The 18,679-nt window shown below is 42.0% G+C and overlaps 1 protein-coding gene across 5 annotated transcripts in view; it reads right to left on the bottom strand.

The window, feature by feature from the left end:
- The window catches only part of DOCK5 (dedicator of cytokinesis 5), a 278,155-nt gene that overhangs the window by 123,955 nt on the left and 135,521 nt on the right, over positions 1-18,679 (bottom strand). For 4 of the 5 annotated variants that reach the window (XR_008199821.1, XM_052645001.1, XM_052645003.1 and 1 more), the window contains exons 6-10: positions 14,206-14,354; positions 10,640-10,775; positions 9,257-9,414; positions 7,332-7,413; positions 3,988-4,117 (exon numbers count right to left, since the gene is read on the bottom strand). Coding sequence is in view for 4 of the 5 variants with exons in the window: in XM_052645001.1 (XP_052500961.1) it covers positions 3,988-4,117; positions 7,332-7,413; positions 9,257-9,414; positions 10,640-10,775; positions 14,206-14,354 (655 nt within the window). In the remaining variant the exon portion in view is untranslated. The remainder of the gene's footprint in view (positions 1-3,987; positions 4,118-7,331; positions 7,414-9,256; positions 9,415-10,639; positions 10,776-14,205; positions 14,355-18,679) is intronic. The other variant, XM_052645004.1, reaches the window with a different exon arrangement.

Below are 18,679 nucleotides of genomic sequence, written 5' to 3'. Positions count from 1 at the left end.
TACAGCAGAAACTGGCACGACACTGTACAGAAACTATCTTCCAATTTTAAAAGAATAAATAAAAACAATAAATATGAAAAAAGTTCTACTAGACCAAGTTGCTTAATTCTTGAGTCATATGACACTGACAATTTTTAGTAAGCCCACATTCTAAGACACAAGAGAATACTGTTTTTTTTTTTTTGGCAGGAGTGTCAACAGAATAAAAGACCTGGGAGAGAAACTCAAGACCTGAAGTGGCCCATTGGCCCTCTGATGTGACCTTTTCTCAACTGGTTTCCACATAAACGAAGGGCAGCAGGTCATTAGCAGCACAGATTAGAAGACCATATACTGATTTGCTCTTTCACATATGAGCAGAGCTATTAAGGAAGCACTGTGCTAACCCCACTGCGTATATTATCTTTTTGATACAAATATTAGTATCAGTCCTACTTTAAGAGATGAGAAGGGAGGCTCAAGAGGGAGGGGATATATGTATACTTATAGCTGACTGGCATTGTTGTACAGTAGAAACCAACATAACATTGTAAAGCACTAATTCTCCAATTAAAAATAAATTTTAAAAGAGGGGTTTCTCTGGTGGTCCAGTGGTTAAGAATCCACCTTGCAATGCTGGGGATGTAGGTTTGATCCCTGGTCGGGGAACAAAGATTCCACATGTTGCAGAGGAACTAAGCCTGCATGCCACAATGAAAGGTCCTGCATGATGCAACAAAGATACTGTGTGCCGAAACTAAGACCCAATGCAGCCAAATAAATAAATAATAATGAAGTTTAAAAAAGAGAGATGCGGAAACTGACCCACAGGGAAACGTAGGTAATTTTGCCTAGGTCAGAAGTGTTAAGTGGTTAAAATCAGGGTATGAACCCAACAGTGATCACAGGGCAAACCATTTAACCGAACTCTGCCTGCTCCCTAGAGAACTAAGAAGTGGGGCATTGACTCCACAGGCAGCTGAGGGTAGACAAGGCCCCGAGGCAAGAGGCCATCAAGCCTTGGTTAATCAATTACAAACTAGTCATAAAACATACACTAATAATCCACGCCCTAGGTAACCTGTTTGGAGATTAAAAGAAATACCAAGCTATGAGACAATAATCATAAGAAAAACTAAGGAACCAGGAGGAAATGCTTGCTGAAAGTAACCTAAACACATAATATATTAGGCTTGGGAATTAATGTTACTGTAAGGAAGCTGTAAAAAGCAGGCATGACATCAACTTGCTGTCAGCTCTTAAAAAACCCCTGCAAACATTGTATGTGAGTGCATACATGCACACAGACAAATACTGCAAAATTTGAATTTAAACCCCCAAGTAGGCAGTGCATTTGTGGACATCATCTAGTTACCGCTAACCTCTGCTGATGTTTGGCATCAAGGCTTAAACTAAATTAATCTCCATGCCGTGAACATACATACACACACACAAACACAGAAACACAGGAGCAAATAAAAGCCTCAAGCTTGATGTTCCAATCTCCTTAGCCCAGTTTGAAGGACAACGACCTTGAAAACGCCTTCAACTTCTATGAAGGAATAGATTGCTGTGTAGGTGGCTAAATAGTCCTGGGCCAAGGCTGCTTGCCTTTCCTGGGATTTCATTTTAATTCACTATCACGAATAGTGCTGTCCCCTCTGGACACAACCCGGCCGACCTTGAGAGGAAAGGGGTGCAGGGCGGTTCAAGGAACCCACGATGCACACAGCCTCCTGGGGCCGTGTCACCAGCCACGTGACCCATAGGTCGAACTTGACAATGTGGAGTTTCTGGATCCTCGTTCCAGGAGCAGGATTGATGGCTTTCAGGACTACTTAGTGACCAAAATGTCAGAGTAAGACCAAAAATATATATCCTCCATTTAACAAACTACAGAGGAAAATGGAGGGCCTCCTGGAGGTTATGGAGTCTGATTGAAGCCAATGACCCTCTCTGAAAGCAATGCTGCCTTTGATGAGTAAATTTCCTAGACAGGCAAACAGCTTTCCAAGGAGAATTTTATTCAGATAAGATCAATATATGGCTGCAGGCAAGGAAGATTCCAATAGACAAACAGAGGCTTTACCCAGAGGCTTGCTGTGTACAAGATACATAACTGGGCAGGGAGGGAGAAACAAACATGGGTATCTACATGAGCACCACCAAAAGCGAGTACCTGCCAGTTCCAAGCAGTGACTGCGGTATGTCTGAGGCTAACACTTACAACCAAATTCATCTTGCACTGTCTCTGGGTCTTCTCTTTCCTTCCTCCCTCTTTTCTTTCTTTTAAATTATTTTTATTGTGGAAAAATAAACATATAACATGGGGCCTCCCAGGTGGCGCTAGCAGTAAAGAACCCACCTGCAAACGCAAGAGACCCAAGAGACTTGGATTCAGTCCCTTGGTCGGGAAGATCTGCTGGAGGAAGAAATGGCAACCCACTCCAGTACTCTTGCCTGCAGTATCCCACGGACAGGGGGACCTGGCAGGTTACAGTCCATGGAGTTGCAAAGAGTCAGACATGACTAAAGCAACTTAGCATGCACGCACACACACATAACATGAAATTTACCATTTCGACCATTTAAAAATGTACAGCTCAGTGGCACTGAAAACTTTCACATCGGGACTTCTCTGACAGGCCAGTGCTTAAGACTTTGTCTTCTACTGCACAGCACAGGCAACTCTACTCAATACTTTGACCTATATGGGAAAAGAATCTAAAAAGGAGTGGATATATGTATATGCGTAACTGCTTCACTCTGCTATATGCCTGAAACCAATACAACATTGTACATCAACGATGGTCCAATACAAATTTTTAATAGAAAAGAAGAAAAAAAGACTTCATCTTCTAATGCAGGGGGTGAGGGCCTGATTTCTAGACAGGGAGCTACGATGCCACATGTCTTGTGGCCAAAGAACCAGAACATGAGCAGCAGACGCAATAGTGCAACAAAATCAATAAAGATTTTTAAAAAGGTCCACATCAAAAAAAGTCTTTAAAATTAAAACATTCACATTGTCATGCAGCATCACCTCTGGATGTTTTCCTCTTCCCAAACGGAAACTCTGTACCCCTTTAAAAAATACCTCCTCCTTGTGTCCCCTTACCCTGCCACCTGTGTCTCTAGGAACTACCATTCTACTTTCTGTCTCTGTAAATGTGACCATTCTAGATTCCTCATAAAAGTGAGTTATCATATAGTATTCATTTTTTGTGACTGGCTTAATTCACTTAATGCAGCATCCTCAAAGTTTCTTCATGCTGGAGCATGTGACAGAGTTTTCCAACTGCTTCAAGCTGTTCCATTGTAGGGACAGACCCTTTTGTTTATCCATTCATCCATCAGCAAATACCTGGGTTACTCCTACCATTTGGCTGTTGTGACCAATGAGCTGCTGTAAGCAAGAGTATAAGGATGGGCATGTACACGCTGCTATCTTTAAAGTGGATAACCAACAAGGGACTACTGTATACAGTGCATGGAACTCTGCAAGGTCACGTGGCAGCCTGGATGCAAGGGAGATCTGGGGGAGAATGGATACATGTATAGGTATGGATGAGTCTCCCTACACTGTCCACCTGAAACTATCCCAACACTGTCAATCGGCTCTACTCCAAGAAAAAATAAAAAAGTTCAAAAGAAAAAGATAACCAAGATTGATTTATGGTATCTCTACTCAATATTCTGATAACCTATATGAGAAATGAATCTGAAAAGGAATGAATATATGTATATGTATAACTGAACACTCTGTATATGTATACCTGAACACTTTGCCATACTCCTGAAACTAACACAACATGGAAATCAACTGAACTCTAATCGAAGATTTTTTTTAAAGTTAAAAGAAATATACACCCTGACTTTACCTGGTTTGAGTGTAGGGAAGTAGGATTGCTGGATCCTAAGTTCTACATTTAATTTTTTTTAGGCCCCCATCATACTGTCTCCCCAGCAGCGACACCATTTTACATCCATCTCGGGCTCTTTCTGTACCTGCTACTCCAAAGGGTCTCCGGAGTCCACAGGTGTGCTTCTTGCCCTCTTTCAGCTCCATGTGGCCGACCCGGACAATCTGGCACACGAGGCTGATGCGGGGCCGGATGAGGTCTGTGCTGCTGAGGTCCTATGGGGCAGAGAGCACAGAAAAAGGAGGTCAGGTTGCATCACCCTCTCACCTCCAGTTTCTTTCTGTTGACTCTACACTAAAATACTGTTCAGAGCATACTTTTAAAAAATTATTTATTTATTTATTGGCTATAACTGTTCTTAGTTGGGGCAGTGGGATCTAGTTCCTTGACCAAGGATCCAACCCAGGTTCCTTGCATTAAAAGCCCAGAGTCTTAGCCACTGGACCACCAGGGAACACCCCAGACCATACTCCTTAGTGCTCAAATATCAGAATGACTCCTCTCCTCCCCCCATCCACATCCAGCCAAGAACTCTCACGGCCTCACAGGAAAATGACTGTATTAAAAAAAAGAATTTAAAAAAAATTCCCCAGCTCCCGCTTCAAATTTATAAATCAGATCATATTCATCCTCAAGTCTCTAGCTTATTCACGGTCCTTTGTCACATCTACTTTATATCCTGCCAGGGCATATCTGAGCACCAGATGCCTTCCAGTGCCAAATGAAATTAAAACTTATGAGACACTGACATTTATTTTGTATCCACACAGGCTGGTGATATTTCATTTTACCTTCCAAATAATCCTGTGAGGCAACTATAACACAGAAATTTACATGCTCTGCTTTTTGTAATTATTCCTCTGTTTTCTGAGAGGTATCCATTGAGGGCTTCTCAGTGTGTGTTGATTAATGAGAAATGTGTGGATGAAATGTCTCTGTCTTTTTGTGGCTCATGCTCTAAGCTTTTTTGTACTCCTAGGATGGGTGAGTAAACCCACAAAGCTCACATAACTCATTCACCTTAACATCAGAAATGATTTAACTGCATCTCAAATTCCTTTCATGAAACAGCTTCCCAAGGCCTCTTTACTGAATCAAGAAAGAACTTTTTAAACAATCAGTTCACAAGTTAACTCAGGGCTCCGAGCTAGGAATATACACCAATGACAATATCAACCTTGAGTTTCTACTCTAGATTTTGTGAGGCTTCTGTTAACAGAAAGACTTCAAGTGCCTCAGACAGTAAGAATCCGCCTGCAGCGCAGGAGACCTGGGTTCGATCCCTGGGTCAGGAAGATGCCCTGGAGAAAGGAATGGCTATACACTCTAGTATTCTTGCCTGGAGAATTCTATGTGCAGAGGAGCCTGGTGGGCTGCATCCATGGAGTCGAAAAGAGTCGGATATGACTGAGCAACTGAACTGAACTGAGAGACTAACACACAACAAGTGTCTGGTTACATTTACTGGGACACACCGATATTATTTAATAATATGCACTCATTTACAAATGAACTTTCTGTAGACAACAACACAAGTGTCTGGTTAAATTTACTGGGGCACACTGATATTATTTATTAATATGCAATCATTTACAAATGAACTTTCTGTAGAATGTTTAAGGACCAAGGCATCAGTCATGTTTCATCTAATAGAAAAAGTTGGACATGAATTTGCATATAGAAAGAGCCTAATTGATAGGGGGAAGAGGGAGGGTGAGTGAATCGCAGCTATTCTAAAACAGTGTTAATTAAAAGATGGACCAACAATTTAATAATATTTAAATTTTTTAAATAATGTACATATTGACTGATAAATGTCTTTTTATTTCAGGGGGAAAAAACACATATCTCAGAATTGAGGAAATAATGTTTTGGGGAAGAGTTCTAGACTCTTTCTTTTCCATACTTACTAGGCGGTAAAGGTATGGATGGGTCAGTGCAGGGATAGAAACAGACCACTCTTGTCCTAGGGGTAGAGTTTTAATGGACAGAATGAACAACAAAAAGTTGGAAGGAAGGAAAGGAGGAAGAATAAGCCTGCACTGGTGTTACAGGGAAGAACAAAATCTGATTGCACATTGGATCTGTTTACTTTAACCTTTGCTTCCCATAGCTTTTGTTCACTAAAAGGATACTGTCTATACATAATGGCCTGCCTCAGGAATACCTGCGCCTCTGCCTGAAGGTTAAACCATAGAGCCTTTGTTTAGGGAAACATCCAGATCCTGTCCACCTGTGAATGGCTTCAAGACAGAAGAAATGAACACATCCCCTCCCAGAAGCTGGCCATTCCAGGAGATATTCGAAACACTTATGGACTTCCTCCCCTCCCCTGTTCTATAAAAGAAACTGGCATCCAGACCCTGATAAAATGGTTATTTTGAGACACTAGTCTGCCATCTTCTTGGTCAGCTGGCTTTCTGAATAAAGTTATTCATTGCCTTAACACCTTGTCTCCTGACTTACTGGCCTGTCCAGCGGCAAGCAGAGCAAGCTTGAACCTGGTAACACACAGACCACTGCTCCTATCACTTCCTTTGGTACTTTCATCTTAGACTCTTGTTTTCTTTGCTGTAAGAGGGACTAAGAAGAAAAAGCAGACAAAATATGGGGGTGGCTTAAGGGAAAAAGGAAGAAAGGGACGTCAGTATCTCTTTTAGGCTTAATGGGAGTTGGGAAACCCACCCACTGCTCAGAGCACTTGGCAGCAGCTCCAGGGCTTTTCAAGCTCTGATGTCAAAAAAAGTGCAAGAACCCCAAGAGAGTTCCTAGTCTATGAGAAAGAGTCAGCAGATTCCAAGCTATAGCTCAATACATTTCCTGGCTCTTAATCCATATACAGCAGCACACCTCCTGCCTTGGGGAAATGGAAGAACAGAGGGAAAAGTCCATTAGAATACAAGCCAACAGAAAAGTCTAGCCCGGTCTTTGCCCAGGCAATAACTTTGGCCTGGAAGACTCCTCTCTCTATCTGCAGAGCTTACTCCCTCTTCAACTGGAAGTTCTTACTCCAAAGCTCCTCCTCAATGAGAGCAGCCCTGACTTACCTATTTAAGACAGCATGCCTGCCCCAGCCCAGAAACTCCCAATTCTCCCAAAGCACTCAAACCTCTAACATTCTGTACAAAGTACTCATCTACCTGATTACTGCTTATTACTGTCTGCTCCGTTGGGACAAAAACAACTCTTGAGAATCAGGACATTCTATCTTATGTGTTCACTGATGTATGTCAAGTGCCTAGATCAGTGCCTGGTCTCTAAGAGGTGCTCAATAAATATTTGGTGAATAAACGAGCGGATTATTCCTACTAGAGGGATTATGAGAATTGTTATTTTCATATTTTCAGTTTTTAAGTTTTCTATATACTTACCACATGTACTCACAAACATCATAAACTAAGGAAAGGGTTAAACATAGGTAGGACTTACAGTAAAGACCGCTTGAAGGTTATTGAGCTTCTCGATTTCCTTGGGCATTCCATTACTGCCCCAACGAATTAGGTAGTTTTCACTGGTGAAGGGAAAGAAAAATATTCTCGGTGAGCACCTGAGTGGGGAGGAAGCTGCTCTCAGTACAGGCTTAATAGGGTCCAAAGGCGGTCCAGAGCTCAGTGAAATTCAGGCAGGACTGAGACCACATCAATAACCATTCTCTGTTTCTGGCTGCAGCCCAGTTCCTAGAGACACGCCGAGTACAGCCCCAAGACAAGCACTACTCATGATGGGCACAGACACAGTACATTCTACCAGATTCTATCTGGAGTCTTTCTTTCATCTCAAATCCTCTGTATAAATTTCAGCTTTGCTGAATCAGGAATATAATTTTATAAGAATTGTTCCAAGTCCATTCCCTGGAATCCACATCAACACACTCCCATAAGATTTGTATTTTAGAAACAAACAATTTTAACCATCTTCTCAATATTTTTTAGCTGCTCAGCAGCAGATGACTGTCGGTTGAACAAAGTCTATTATTATTCCTTAAAGTCTTTGAAATTTTATAACCGTTACTTTTTTAGAGCAGTTTAGATTCACAGCCAGTTGGGAGGAAGGTACAGACTTTCCTATGCCCCACTCCATTCCCAGGCTTCCTGGTGGGTTAGGCAGTAAAGAATCTGCCTATAATGCAGGAGACCCAGCTTTGATCCCTGAAATGGGAAGATCCCCTGGAGAAACGAATGGCTACCCACTCCAGTATTCTTACTTGGAGAATTCTATGGACAGAAGAGTCTGGCGGGCTACAGTCCATGGGGTCGCAGAGTCAAACACGACTGAGCGATTAAAAACACAACATCAGCACTCCATGCCCAGCCTCCCCCTTTATCAACAACCCCCAGCAGAGTGGTGGATTCACTGTTATAATCACTGAACATACCCTGAGACGTCATTATTACCCAGAGCCTATGGTTTACATTAGATGTCACTCTTGGTGTTGGATACTCCATGGGTATGGAAAAATGTGAAAAGACACACACCCTCTGTGACAGCATCATACAGGCCGGTTTCACTGCCCGAAAGCCCTCAGTGCTCTGCTGGGTCATCCCTCCCTCATCCCTCTCCATAATAGAGTTTTTAATTCCTTCATCCCTGTCGCCATGGTCTGATGAGGTTAATTATTTTTAATTGGAGGATAAGTGCTTTATAAGATTGTGTTGGTTTCTACCGTGTATCAGCATGAATCAGCCGTAGGTATACATATGTCTCCTCCTTCTTGAACCTCCCTCCCACCTCCCACCCCATCCAGGCTGTCACAGAGCACTAGGTTTGAGCTCCCTGCCTCATACAGCAAATACCCACTGGCTATTTATTTTACACATGGTAATATACACGTTTCCATGCTACTCTCTCCATTCGCCCCACCCTCTCCTGCCCTCGCTGTGTCCACATGTCTGTTCTGTCTGCGTCTCCACTGCTGCCCTGCAAATAGGTTCATCTGCACCATCTTTCTAGATTCCACATCTATGCATTAACATATGATATTTATCTGTCTCTGATTTACCTCATTTCATGTAATAGGCTCTAGGTTCATCCACCTCACTAGAACTGACTCAAATGCATTTCTTTTTATGGCTGAGTAATATTCCATTGTATATATGTACTACAACTTCTTTATTCTGATGAGTTTTATGTGATTTCTAAAACCCAGTGAAGACATGAACTATTACTGCACTGTTTCAGTGGTCACTCAGAAAAGCACAGCAGCCCAATGGGGTTTATTTTCCACTGCCTTGAAATCCTCCCCTTCGTCTCCATCTTCCCTTCTCAAACTCAGCAAAGAAATCCTCAGGGAGGCGGATAGGTGAAAGTTGGGTATTTTCACAAGATTGATGGAAGACAACCTGGGTCTCCACTACCTGATGAACTTGGACTGGTCCGGGTCATAGAGGGCCATGAACAGCTCTGCATCTTCCCCGATGTTGCAGACAAAGTTCTTGAAGTTCACGAAGAGGCCATAGGTGTGGACGGCACTGAAGATGGACTGGCCCCGCAGATCCAGGTTCTGTAGAATGGACTGAACACAGAGGACAGGAGAGAAAGTCATCTTGGTTTCAGCAAATGGGAAACACTGGCAAAGACACTGGCCTCCAAAACGGGGCCAGATAGAATTATTGGGTTGACTGGAAACACTCGTTCAGGTTTTTCTGTAAAGAAGACAGAAAAACACAAACGAACTTTTTGGCCAATCCAGTACCACCCAAAACAAGCACTTAGTAAGAAAGCAAATGTAAAGAGACAAGTAAGCGAGTGAGCCAAACAGAATTATTATTTTAATGAAGGTCTTGTGAAAGGGTTTGAACCCAAATAGTTTCATAAATGCTGTCTAAAGAGCATATATCTAAAGGTTATAATAACTCATGGTTTTAATGGCTTTGAGAAGTTCTCATCTCTCTCACAATGGCTCCTGGGGAAACCTCAAAAGCATAAAATTTATGATTCATTATCATTCTTTGGGAGAATGACTCTCATCGTAAATAAGACTCCATTGGATAGGTCTGTCCTCAGCCACAGTTAGCCATTAGATCCAGAAACACAATAAAATGTCATTACAATTGTACTAAAAAAAATAAAGCCTACAAATTAAAGAAAATAAATAGTACTCTTTACTCATTAGAACAGAAAGACTGCGAGAACATACACCAAAACATCAGTATGGTTGGGCAGTCATAATGTAGGTGACTTTTTTCTTTTTCTGTACCTTTCAAATTTTTATTTATTGTCCAGTTACAATTTTTAAAATCTCTCAAAAACTTCATTTGTAAATCTTAATTTCCTTTAGAAATCATAATCTATGGACTAAATTCAAAAGTTTAAACAGTTTAAAAGGGTTCTCTCCCACTCAGTTCTACTCAGAGGCATCCATTAATGGTCAATTTCTTGTCTATCACTACAGAGTTAGTCTACACAGAAGCAAGCACAGATGTATAATCTTTTTTGAAATACGTATAACAGTATTTTATACACAGGGTTCCTGCATCTTGCTCTTTTCCATGTAATATGTATCTTTGCGATCTTTCCAGGTCAGAACATATACTGCTGCCTTGTTCTTTTTGTTATATTTTGCTTCTAAAATGAGAAAATGGATATTTCTTCTCAACAACATTGCCACCTCTGCTGTCAATGACTCCCTTTCCTTCGTTAAAAGCAAACAAACAAAAAAAGAGCAAAATAACACACAAAAAAGCCAAAGCAAAAACGGAACCTCCATGGTCAAGGTCTGCACATTTCAGGAAGCTCACCTTCTCCTCTTGGATCTTTTCCTCAATCCTCTTTGAGGCCATTTCATGGGCCTTGAAGAGGGCAATGGTGCTGGTTTCATCTGGATCCAAAATGTTCCCATTGTCATCCCGCACGACCAGATCCAACCCCAGCATTCTGGAAACAAAGGAGTAGTCAGCTGGTTCTCCTCACCAGCAGACTCTTTTCTGAAGAATCTTCATGGAGGGACAACCCTGGTGGTCCAGTGGTTAAGAATCTGCCTCCCAATGCAGGGGTCACGGGTTTGATCTCTGGTCTGGGAAGATTCCACATAAAGCCTGGGGCAACCAGGCCCATGCGCCACAACTACTGAACCTCACCTCTAGAGCTGCAAGTGCTGAGCCCAAATGCCTAGAGTCACTGCTCTGCAACAAGAGATGACACTACAATGAGAAGCCCGAACACGGCAACTAGACGGCTGCCCCTACTCGCCACAACTAAAGAAAGCCTGTGTTCAGCTGCAAAGACCCAGCACAGTCATAAATAGAAAATAAGAGTTTTCATGGAAGAACCCAGAGGATTCGGATGAAAGGCTGGGTGCTGGACAAGTTAAGACAAGAACTCACTGAATTTTCTCCTTTCAATTTCAGCCTTCTTTCCAAACAAAAACTAAAAAATTTAGGATAATGCTACCCAAACTTGTAAATAATATGCAAAGTAATCTGGTCCCAAGAACCTCAATGGAAAATGCAAAATTGGCACTCATTCTAACCAAAATACTCTAGCCAATGCTTCTTTCCCCCTAATCATCTGTAGTTTGCTATGGGAACTTCTATGAAAGACAAATGCTCAAATATTGGGGGACTTGTCCTGATTTCCTTAAAAGCACAGGCATGGGGGATAGTACTTCATTCAAGATTATCTTAAAGGAGACGAAGGAAGGAAGTCCTGGCATTGGTATCACAAAATCTCAGAACACGGACTTTGGTGTCAGCTGAACCAAAATTTACATCCTGATTTTAACACTTGCTAGCAAGGTGATTTAGGGTAATCTACATTTAAAAAACAGCAACAACAATGAAAAAACTATTTATTTGGCTGTGTCGGGTCTTAGCTGCAGAACACAGGATCTTTTGTTGCAGTGTGCAGCTTTCTCTTTAGTTGTGGCTCATGAGCTACATTCCCCAACCAGGGATTGAAACCAAGTCCCCTGCACTGGAAGGCAGATTCTTTACCACTGGACCACCAGGGAAGTCCCTGAGTAATCTACTTAATTTTGCAAAGCCCTGGGTTCCTCATCTGTCAAGATACTCTGTCAGGATTACAGGGGAATTTAATGAGATAATGCACATAAAGCACCTAATATCTAGCATATATCATGCTTTCAATGTTAGTTTTGACTGCAGCAACTAGCACAGGAAACCTCTGGCTGTGTTAAATAAACGTAGCTCCGGGTGCTGCGTGGTAATAGTAAGAGCCATAGGCTCCCTGCCTGGCACCATCCCACCAAGGCTTTTATGCCCAACACCAAAGCAGAAAAAACTGTTCTTAGTTCTAAGAAGCTAGGGATTGTGGTTGAAACATGATACTGCAATCTGAATTCCCAGAGAGCATTCCTGGCACTAGCAATCTAGGAGTGGGGATGGCCAAACGGCAAGAAAACTCTGGCATAACAGTGCGAAGCCACGGGCTAAGTCTTTGGGAAGAAAGCAAAAATGCCTAATTTCCCTCTGCCCTGTTTTATGGCTTCTCCATCAACTGATTCAATCTGGTAGGTCCCTTGTCATGGGAGCCAGACCCACAGGCCACCCAGGATCATGAGCGATGGCCCATGTTGGCCTCTCAAAGACTGAATCATGGATGCACCAATGGAGCAGCTGAATTTCTCGAGTTGCTTCCAAGGGCTGAAATAGAAGGCAGGCATGTCCTGCTGTTTGTGGGATGTTACCATCTTGTAGCAGAGACCAGGGGCCCCCAGGCTGACGCCACACTGTGCCAAGACTCAAAAATACACTGGCGGCATATGTGCCAGGGGGAGCCGCTTATTCCCTCTTAGCTGTTAAAGAATCTCCCAGCACTGCTTTCAAATTGTGGTGTTGGAGAAGACTCTTGAGAGTCCTTCGGACTGCAAGGAGATCAAACCAGTCAATCCGAAAGGAAATCAACCCTGAATATTGGAAGGACTGCTATATATTAGAACGACTGATGCTGAAACTGAAGCTCCAATACTTTGGCCACCTGATGCGAAGAACTGACTCACTGGAAGAGACCCTGATGCTGGGAAAGACCGAGGGCAAGAGGAGAAAGGGGTGAGAGAGAATGAGATGATTTGATGGCATCATCAACTAAGTGGACATGAATTTTGGCAAACTCCAAAATTTGGAGAAGACAGTGAAGGACGGGAAAGCCTGGTGTGCTGCAGTCCATGGGGTTGCAGAGTCAGACATGACTTAGCAACTGAATAACAACAACAGAAACAGAAACTAAATGTCAAATGAATCATCAACAAAAACTGAGAAACTAGTCCAGTGTTTTAGAAAGAGCTGGGCAGGAGGGCTGAATTCCAGGTCACAGTCAATTTTGATGAATTAATTGAATTTTTCATTTTCCAAAGAGCAGTAGTATCAGGAACCTACATATATATGCTGGGGCCAATGAGAAGCTTAATTAAGAGGTTACAGAGGTTATTAAAGACATAATAGAAGCTAAAACCATGCTTTACTATTCTGGCAAATCTGGTTTGCACACAGCATAAACAATAGTCCCACTTAGGGGAAGACAAAGAGAAAGAGAGAGCATGAAGCTACTGATTTTAAACCTACTATCAGAGTTCTGTGATGGCCTAGAGGGGTGGATGGGAGTAAGGGGAGTACAAGAGGGAGAGGACATATGTATACATACAGTCAATTCACTTCACTGTAAAGCAGACATTAACACAACACTATAAAGCAAATATACTCCAATTTAAAAAAATGTAAAAAAAGAATCCACTGTTAGAATAAACATAGAGAGGGAAGGAAGGATAAATTAGGAGTCTGGTATTAACATATATAACTACTATATATAAAATAGATCATCAACAAGGATCTATTGTATAGCACAGAGAACTCTACTAAATATTCTGTAATAATCTGTACGGGAAAAGAATCTGAAAAAGAATAGATACAGATATAAGTATAACTAAATCACTTTGCTGTACACCTGAAACTAACACAATATTATAAATCAACTATACTCCAACATAAAATAAAGTTTAAAAAAGAATAAAGATAGAGATTATCTCAGGTCCCAGAAATGGTCAGTTTCTGATGCTCAGACCTTCTGAGTTTGTCTGGCAGTGGAGTTGCTTCCATTCAAACCCCAGATGCCCCACTCATCTGTCGTCTCCTTGAGACCAGAGCTCCAGCACGGGGCCTGTGCTGGCTCATGAAGGGCACTGGCAAAGTTTCTTCTACATAATCAAATGTTTCCCCAAGCTGAAAGAAAGCAGTAAGCATTATTCTTTGGTGACTGCAAGATCACAAGCCCTTGGGGAGGTGTGTCCTCTGCCTGAATGCGACTGGGTTTTTCCAAGTTCTCAGTGAGACAGACATCATCCCTGATTTACCTGTTCCCATGATCAATCTTGGCTGTGACCTTCTTCTTGAGCTCTGCCAGTTCATCTTTGGGAAGGGTGCCAGACAGGATCTGGGACCGCCACTCTATCAGGTTGTATGTCATCTGCTGCAGCTGGCGGAAGAGCGTGACCTTGTTGTTCTAAGGTGAGAAAATGAGGCAGAGGAAAGGACCAAAAAAAAAATGGTGTGATGGGAGGTGAGAACATCTTTTGCCTTGATCCTTTATAAAGTATTATTTAACCAATTATTCTGCCATATAATGAACTGTGCACTTTGAGGGGACCTCTTTTGGCTCAGTGGTAAACAAATCGCCTGCCAATGCAGGTGATGTGCGTTCCATCCCTGGGTCAGGAAGAGCCCCCGGAGAAGGGAATGGAGACCATAATCCAGTATTCTTGCCTACAAAATTTCATGGACAGAGGAGCCTGGTGGGCTACAATCCATGTCACAAAGAATTAGACATGACTGAGCGACTGAATATGCATACACAGAGCAAGCTGTGCACTTTGAGGTGACCTCTTTACATCTCTAGGGATGGCTTTGCCCTGACCCATTCCCACCTCTTCCTCTGCTGCAACTTCAGAAACAGATAACCACTTATAGGATGGACAGGATGGAGGGTTGGTCCTAGCTTATAAGTGTATCAATCATCCACATGCCTTAAACTTCTGCCCATGTTCCTCCTTTGGTTGAAACCAGCCACTTGGGACTTCCCTGGTGGTGTTAAGAATCTGCCTTTCAATGCAGAGGACATGGATTTGATCCCTGTTTGGGGAACTAAGATCCCACACACTGAGTGAGGGGCAACTAAGCCCAGGTACTGCAGCAAAGACCCAGCACAGCCAAAAATAAAAATAACAACAAAAACATCCAGTGATTTCCACCGTCCTCCAGACACACTAGATCACTTTGTAAGTCTCTTCCCATCTTGGCTCCTACCCACATTCCCAGCTACACTATACACCCATCACTATCTCAAAAATCTATGCTCCTTCCACATAAAGCCATGTGTATTCTCCCATGTGCTCCAGATCCTCACAGTAATGTGACTCCTCTACCTGGAACCACTTTTCTCCTCTTCCCCACCAACCCTCCACGTCTCACACAGCACACCCTTCTCTAACTGCTAATTCTGACATCTACAGGATCTTAGAAGTTTCTCCCTCAAAACCATAACTCTGGCTTGGCTGTCTCTCCCACAAATGCTGGAATTTGCTCCTCTCTCTGCACTCTACCTGTACCACACTGGCTAATGTCCCTCTCCCCTTCGATGGTAAGAACCTACAGGACAAGGTTAGTTTTGCATCTCTAGGAGCTGGTACAGAGTAGCCATTCAATAAAATGTACCACATCAATGAATTCTGGATGGGAAAAGAACTGTAATTTCAGAGATATGGGATCACTGAAAAGAGACTGTGACCAATTATTATAAAGTCCCCCAAAATTGTTATACCATCCCGAAAAACGTTAGACCTGGAATAAATGAAACCATTATTCTGAGCTTCAGTAAGAACTTCCTTAAGTGAACTAAAATGAACTTACCAACCAACTAATTATTTGCGCCTCAATCATTTTAAGAGTCTAGTGCTTGATATTCATACCTTTATACACTGGTGCTATCAAAAGGATGCATTCATTATATTTAAAAAAGAAAAAAACCAGTCAATAAGCATTTACCACGTGCTAGAAACAAAGTTCCTGTACATTCTAAAGGAGAAGGCAGCAGTAAGTTTTAGATATATGTAAATATATAAAATATTAAAATATGAGCATTTAAATAATATACATCAATATCATATGTAATATTCACACTAATTACATGCATATAATATATATATTACATATGTAAACACACACAAGATAATTTCAGAAATGATAAAAAGTACAAGGGGACTCCTCTGGTGGTTCAGTGGCTAAAACCTTGCACTTGCTATGCAGAGGGCCTGGATTCCATCCCTGGTCAGAGAAATAGATCCCATATACTACAACTAAAGAGTTCACAGTCCATAACAAGACCCAGTGCAGCCAAATAAATAAAAATAAATATTAAGAAAAAAAGCCAAAAGGAGGCAGAGCAATATGATAGGGCATGCCTGGTGGAAAATAATAGACAGAATAATCAGGAAAAACTGTTTTGTGCTTCCTTTTTGATACACCAATATATGCCACCACTCTCTGTATACTGAGACCACTTTTTTTTTATTCATAGGTGGAAAGTCATGATACAATTGGATACCATATACTTCCAGAATTATCAGGAATATTACAATCTCCTGTAGAAACAATGCCCCCCCCCCCCCAAAAAAAAGGCCACACAAAGAAGTGGCTGATGGCTGTCAGGCACGTTCCTTAGTGATGCTCTTCTACATCCATCCCAGGTATCACCAACAATCAAGGCTGAAAATATCCAAGATACTCCTGAACAAAGAGGAAATGTAGGGGCTTCCCTGGAAGTTCAATGGATAAGACTCCGCCTTCTAACGCACGGGGTGTGGGTTCAATCTCTCATAGGGGAACTAAGATTCCGAATCCTGTATCCCACAGGGTGTGGCCAAAAAGTAAATTTAAAAAAAAAAAAAAAAAAAGAGTACATGTGGAGTAAAGGGTCCTTAACCTAAGAGCAGACAGTGAAGACAGAAATGGGATTAGAGGTAAGAGCCCTTCAAGAAGTTCAAGGTTCTAGGCAAACAGAGAGGAAAGAGATGAGGAACACATTTATCTGTGATTGCAATACTCTGATAATCCCTTGGAGAAGGAAACGGCATCCACTCCAGTATTCGTGCATGAGAAATCCCATGGTCAGAGAAGTCTGGTAGGCTGCAGTCCATGGGGCTGCAAAAGAGTCAGACATGACTTAGCATCTAAACAACTACTACTAATACCAACGATCTGAAAGCACAAAACACAAAAGCTGATTAAAATCATGAAACCACCTGCATTTTAGGCTTTTAGCATTTTCTGAATTGTCTCTTCCTCATCAGTCTTTAGAAAAACATAAATGAAACTTCTTTTAAAATCTCATTTTTGAAAAGAAAAGGTAAAATAATCCTGCCTTTTTATTCATTCATTTCCATATAAAATATTTCCATGTCCTTGTCTTTCAAACTGAGAAAGCAAGCCATAAAATTTTGCCTTTCAAAGCCTCTAGGCAGAAAAGGATCTTTTATTTCTTGCAAATTATTTGTCTGCTCCTTGTTTTTCCCCCCAATATTTTCTCATTTTAATTAAGATATTAGGTCTTATAATACAGTAAAGAAAGAGCATCAAGTCTCCAAGGACTGCCTATGAGAGACAGCTCTTTGTGTGGGGTACTTTTTCACAAGTTCTTGGTCTCAATTATATTAGACACTATCCAGGGCAATTTAATTACTGCCTGTCCATATCAGCCTGGTTTGCCAAGAGTTCCCCCCAAGAAGTATGAAGACGGCCATTCTTCTGGCGATCACTGTGCCAAGTTAGTTCTGAATAGACAAGCTGGAACACACCAAAGGATGCAGTCTCTGACTGTAAGAAAATGGATTTTATTACCACATTCCTAAGATTGTTCTAAGAGGATGTCCTGTGCAGGAGCTGGTTCCTGACACTTTATGGATTCCTAGGAGAGCAAGTAAGGACAGGAGAGGGGGAAATCAAGCTCTGTCTGTAAAACCAGGAGTCAAGGACTCAGGCCTCCATCTTTACCCCCGCTAGTGTGCCTTTCCTACTCTCTCTAGCCCTACTAATTTCAGTCTTTGTACTAGCGGGCATTCCCTGGTGGCTCAGCAGGCTAAGAATCCACCAAGAGTCACAGCAGACATGGGTTCAATCCCTGGGTCAGGAAGATCCTCTGGAGAAGGCAATGGCAACCCACTCCAGTATTCTTCCCTGGAGAATTCCATGGACCGAGAAGCCTGGGGGGCTTCATACAGTCCAAGGGGTCACAAAGAGTCCAACACAACTGAGTGACTGGGCGCACACACACACATTGTCACATAATTCAGGAGGGCAAGGAATGTGTTTAATAATGTCTTTGATCCTCCCTGCAAAAGTCAGCACAAGTCTGGACACAGGAGTGAATGAAAAGCAAACTGTGACAGCTCGGACTTAAAATGACACCCTGGTTTCAGTTCAAGAAACTTTTTAAAATTGTTTTTTATTGTAGTTGCTTTATAATGCTATGTTACGTTCTGTTGCATAGCAAAGTGAGTCAGTAATACATATACATACATCCCCTGTTAGGATTTCCTTCCCATTTAGGTCGCCACGGAGCACTGAGGAGAAAGCTCTGAGCAACACAGTAGGTTCTCCTTAGTTGTCGAGCTACACAAAATAGAGAAATCTAAATATTCCTCCAACCAGACAGTATAGATATTTCTGCATTTGCTGAAAACTTCTCCCTCTTGGTGATCTTTGAGGTCTCACTTTTTGCATCTCTATTCTGGGTATCTTTTTATGATTCTTATGGTTACCTGGGGGTACAGGGAG

Source organism: Budorcas taxicolor, chromosome 8 (assembly GCF_023091745.1).
Source record: "Budorcas taxicolor isolate Tak-1 chromosome 8, Takin1.1, whole genome shotgun sequence".
Classification (NCBI taxonomy): domain Eukaryota; kingdom Metazoa; phylum Chordata; class Mammalia; order Artiodactyla; family Bovidae; genus Budorcas; species Budorcas taxicolor.
This window is presented reverse-complemented; position numbering and strand designations above follow the sequence as displayed.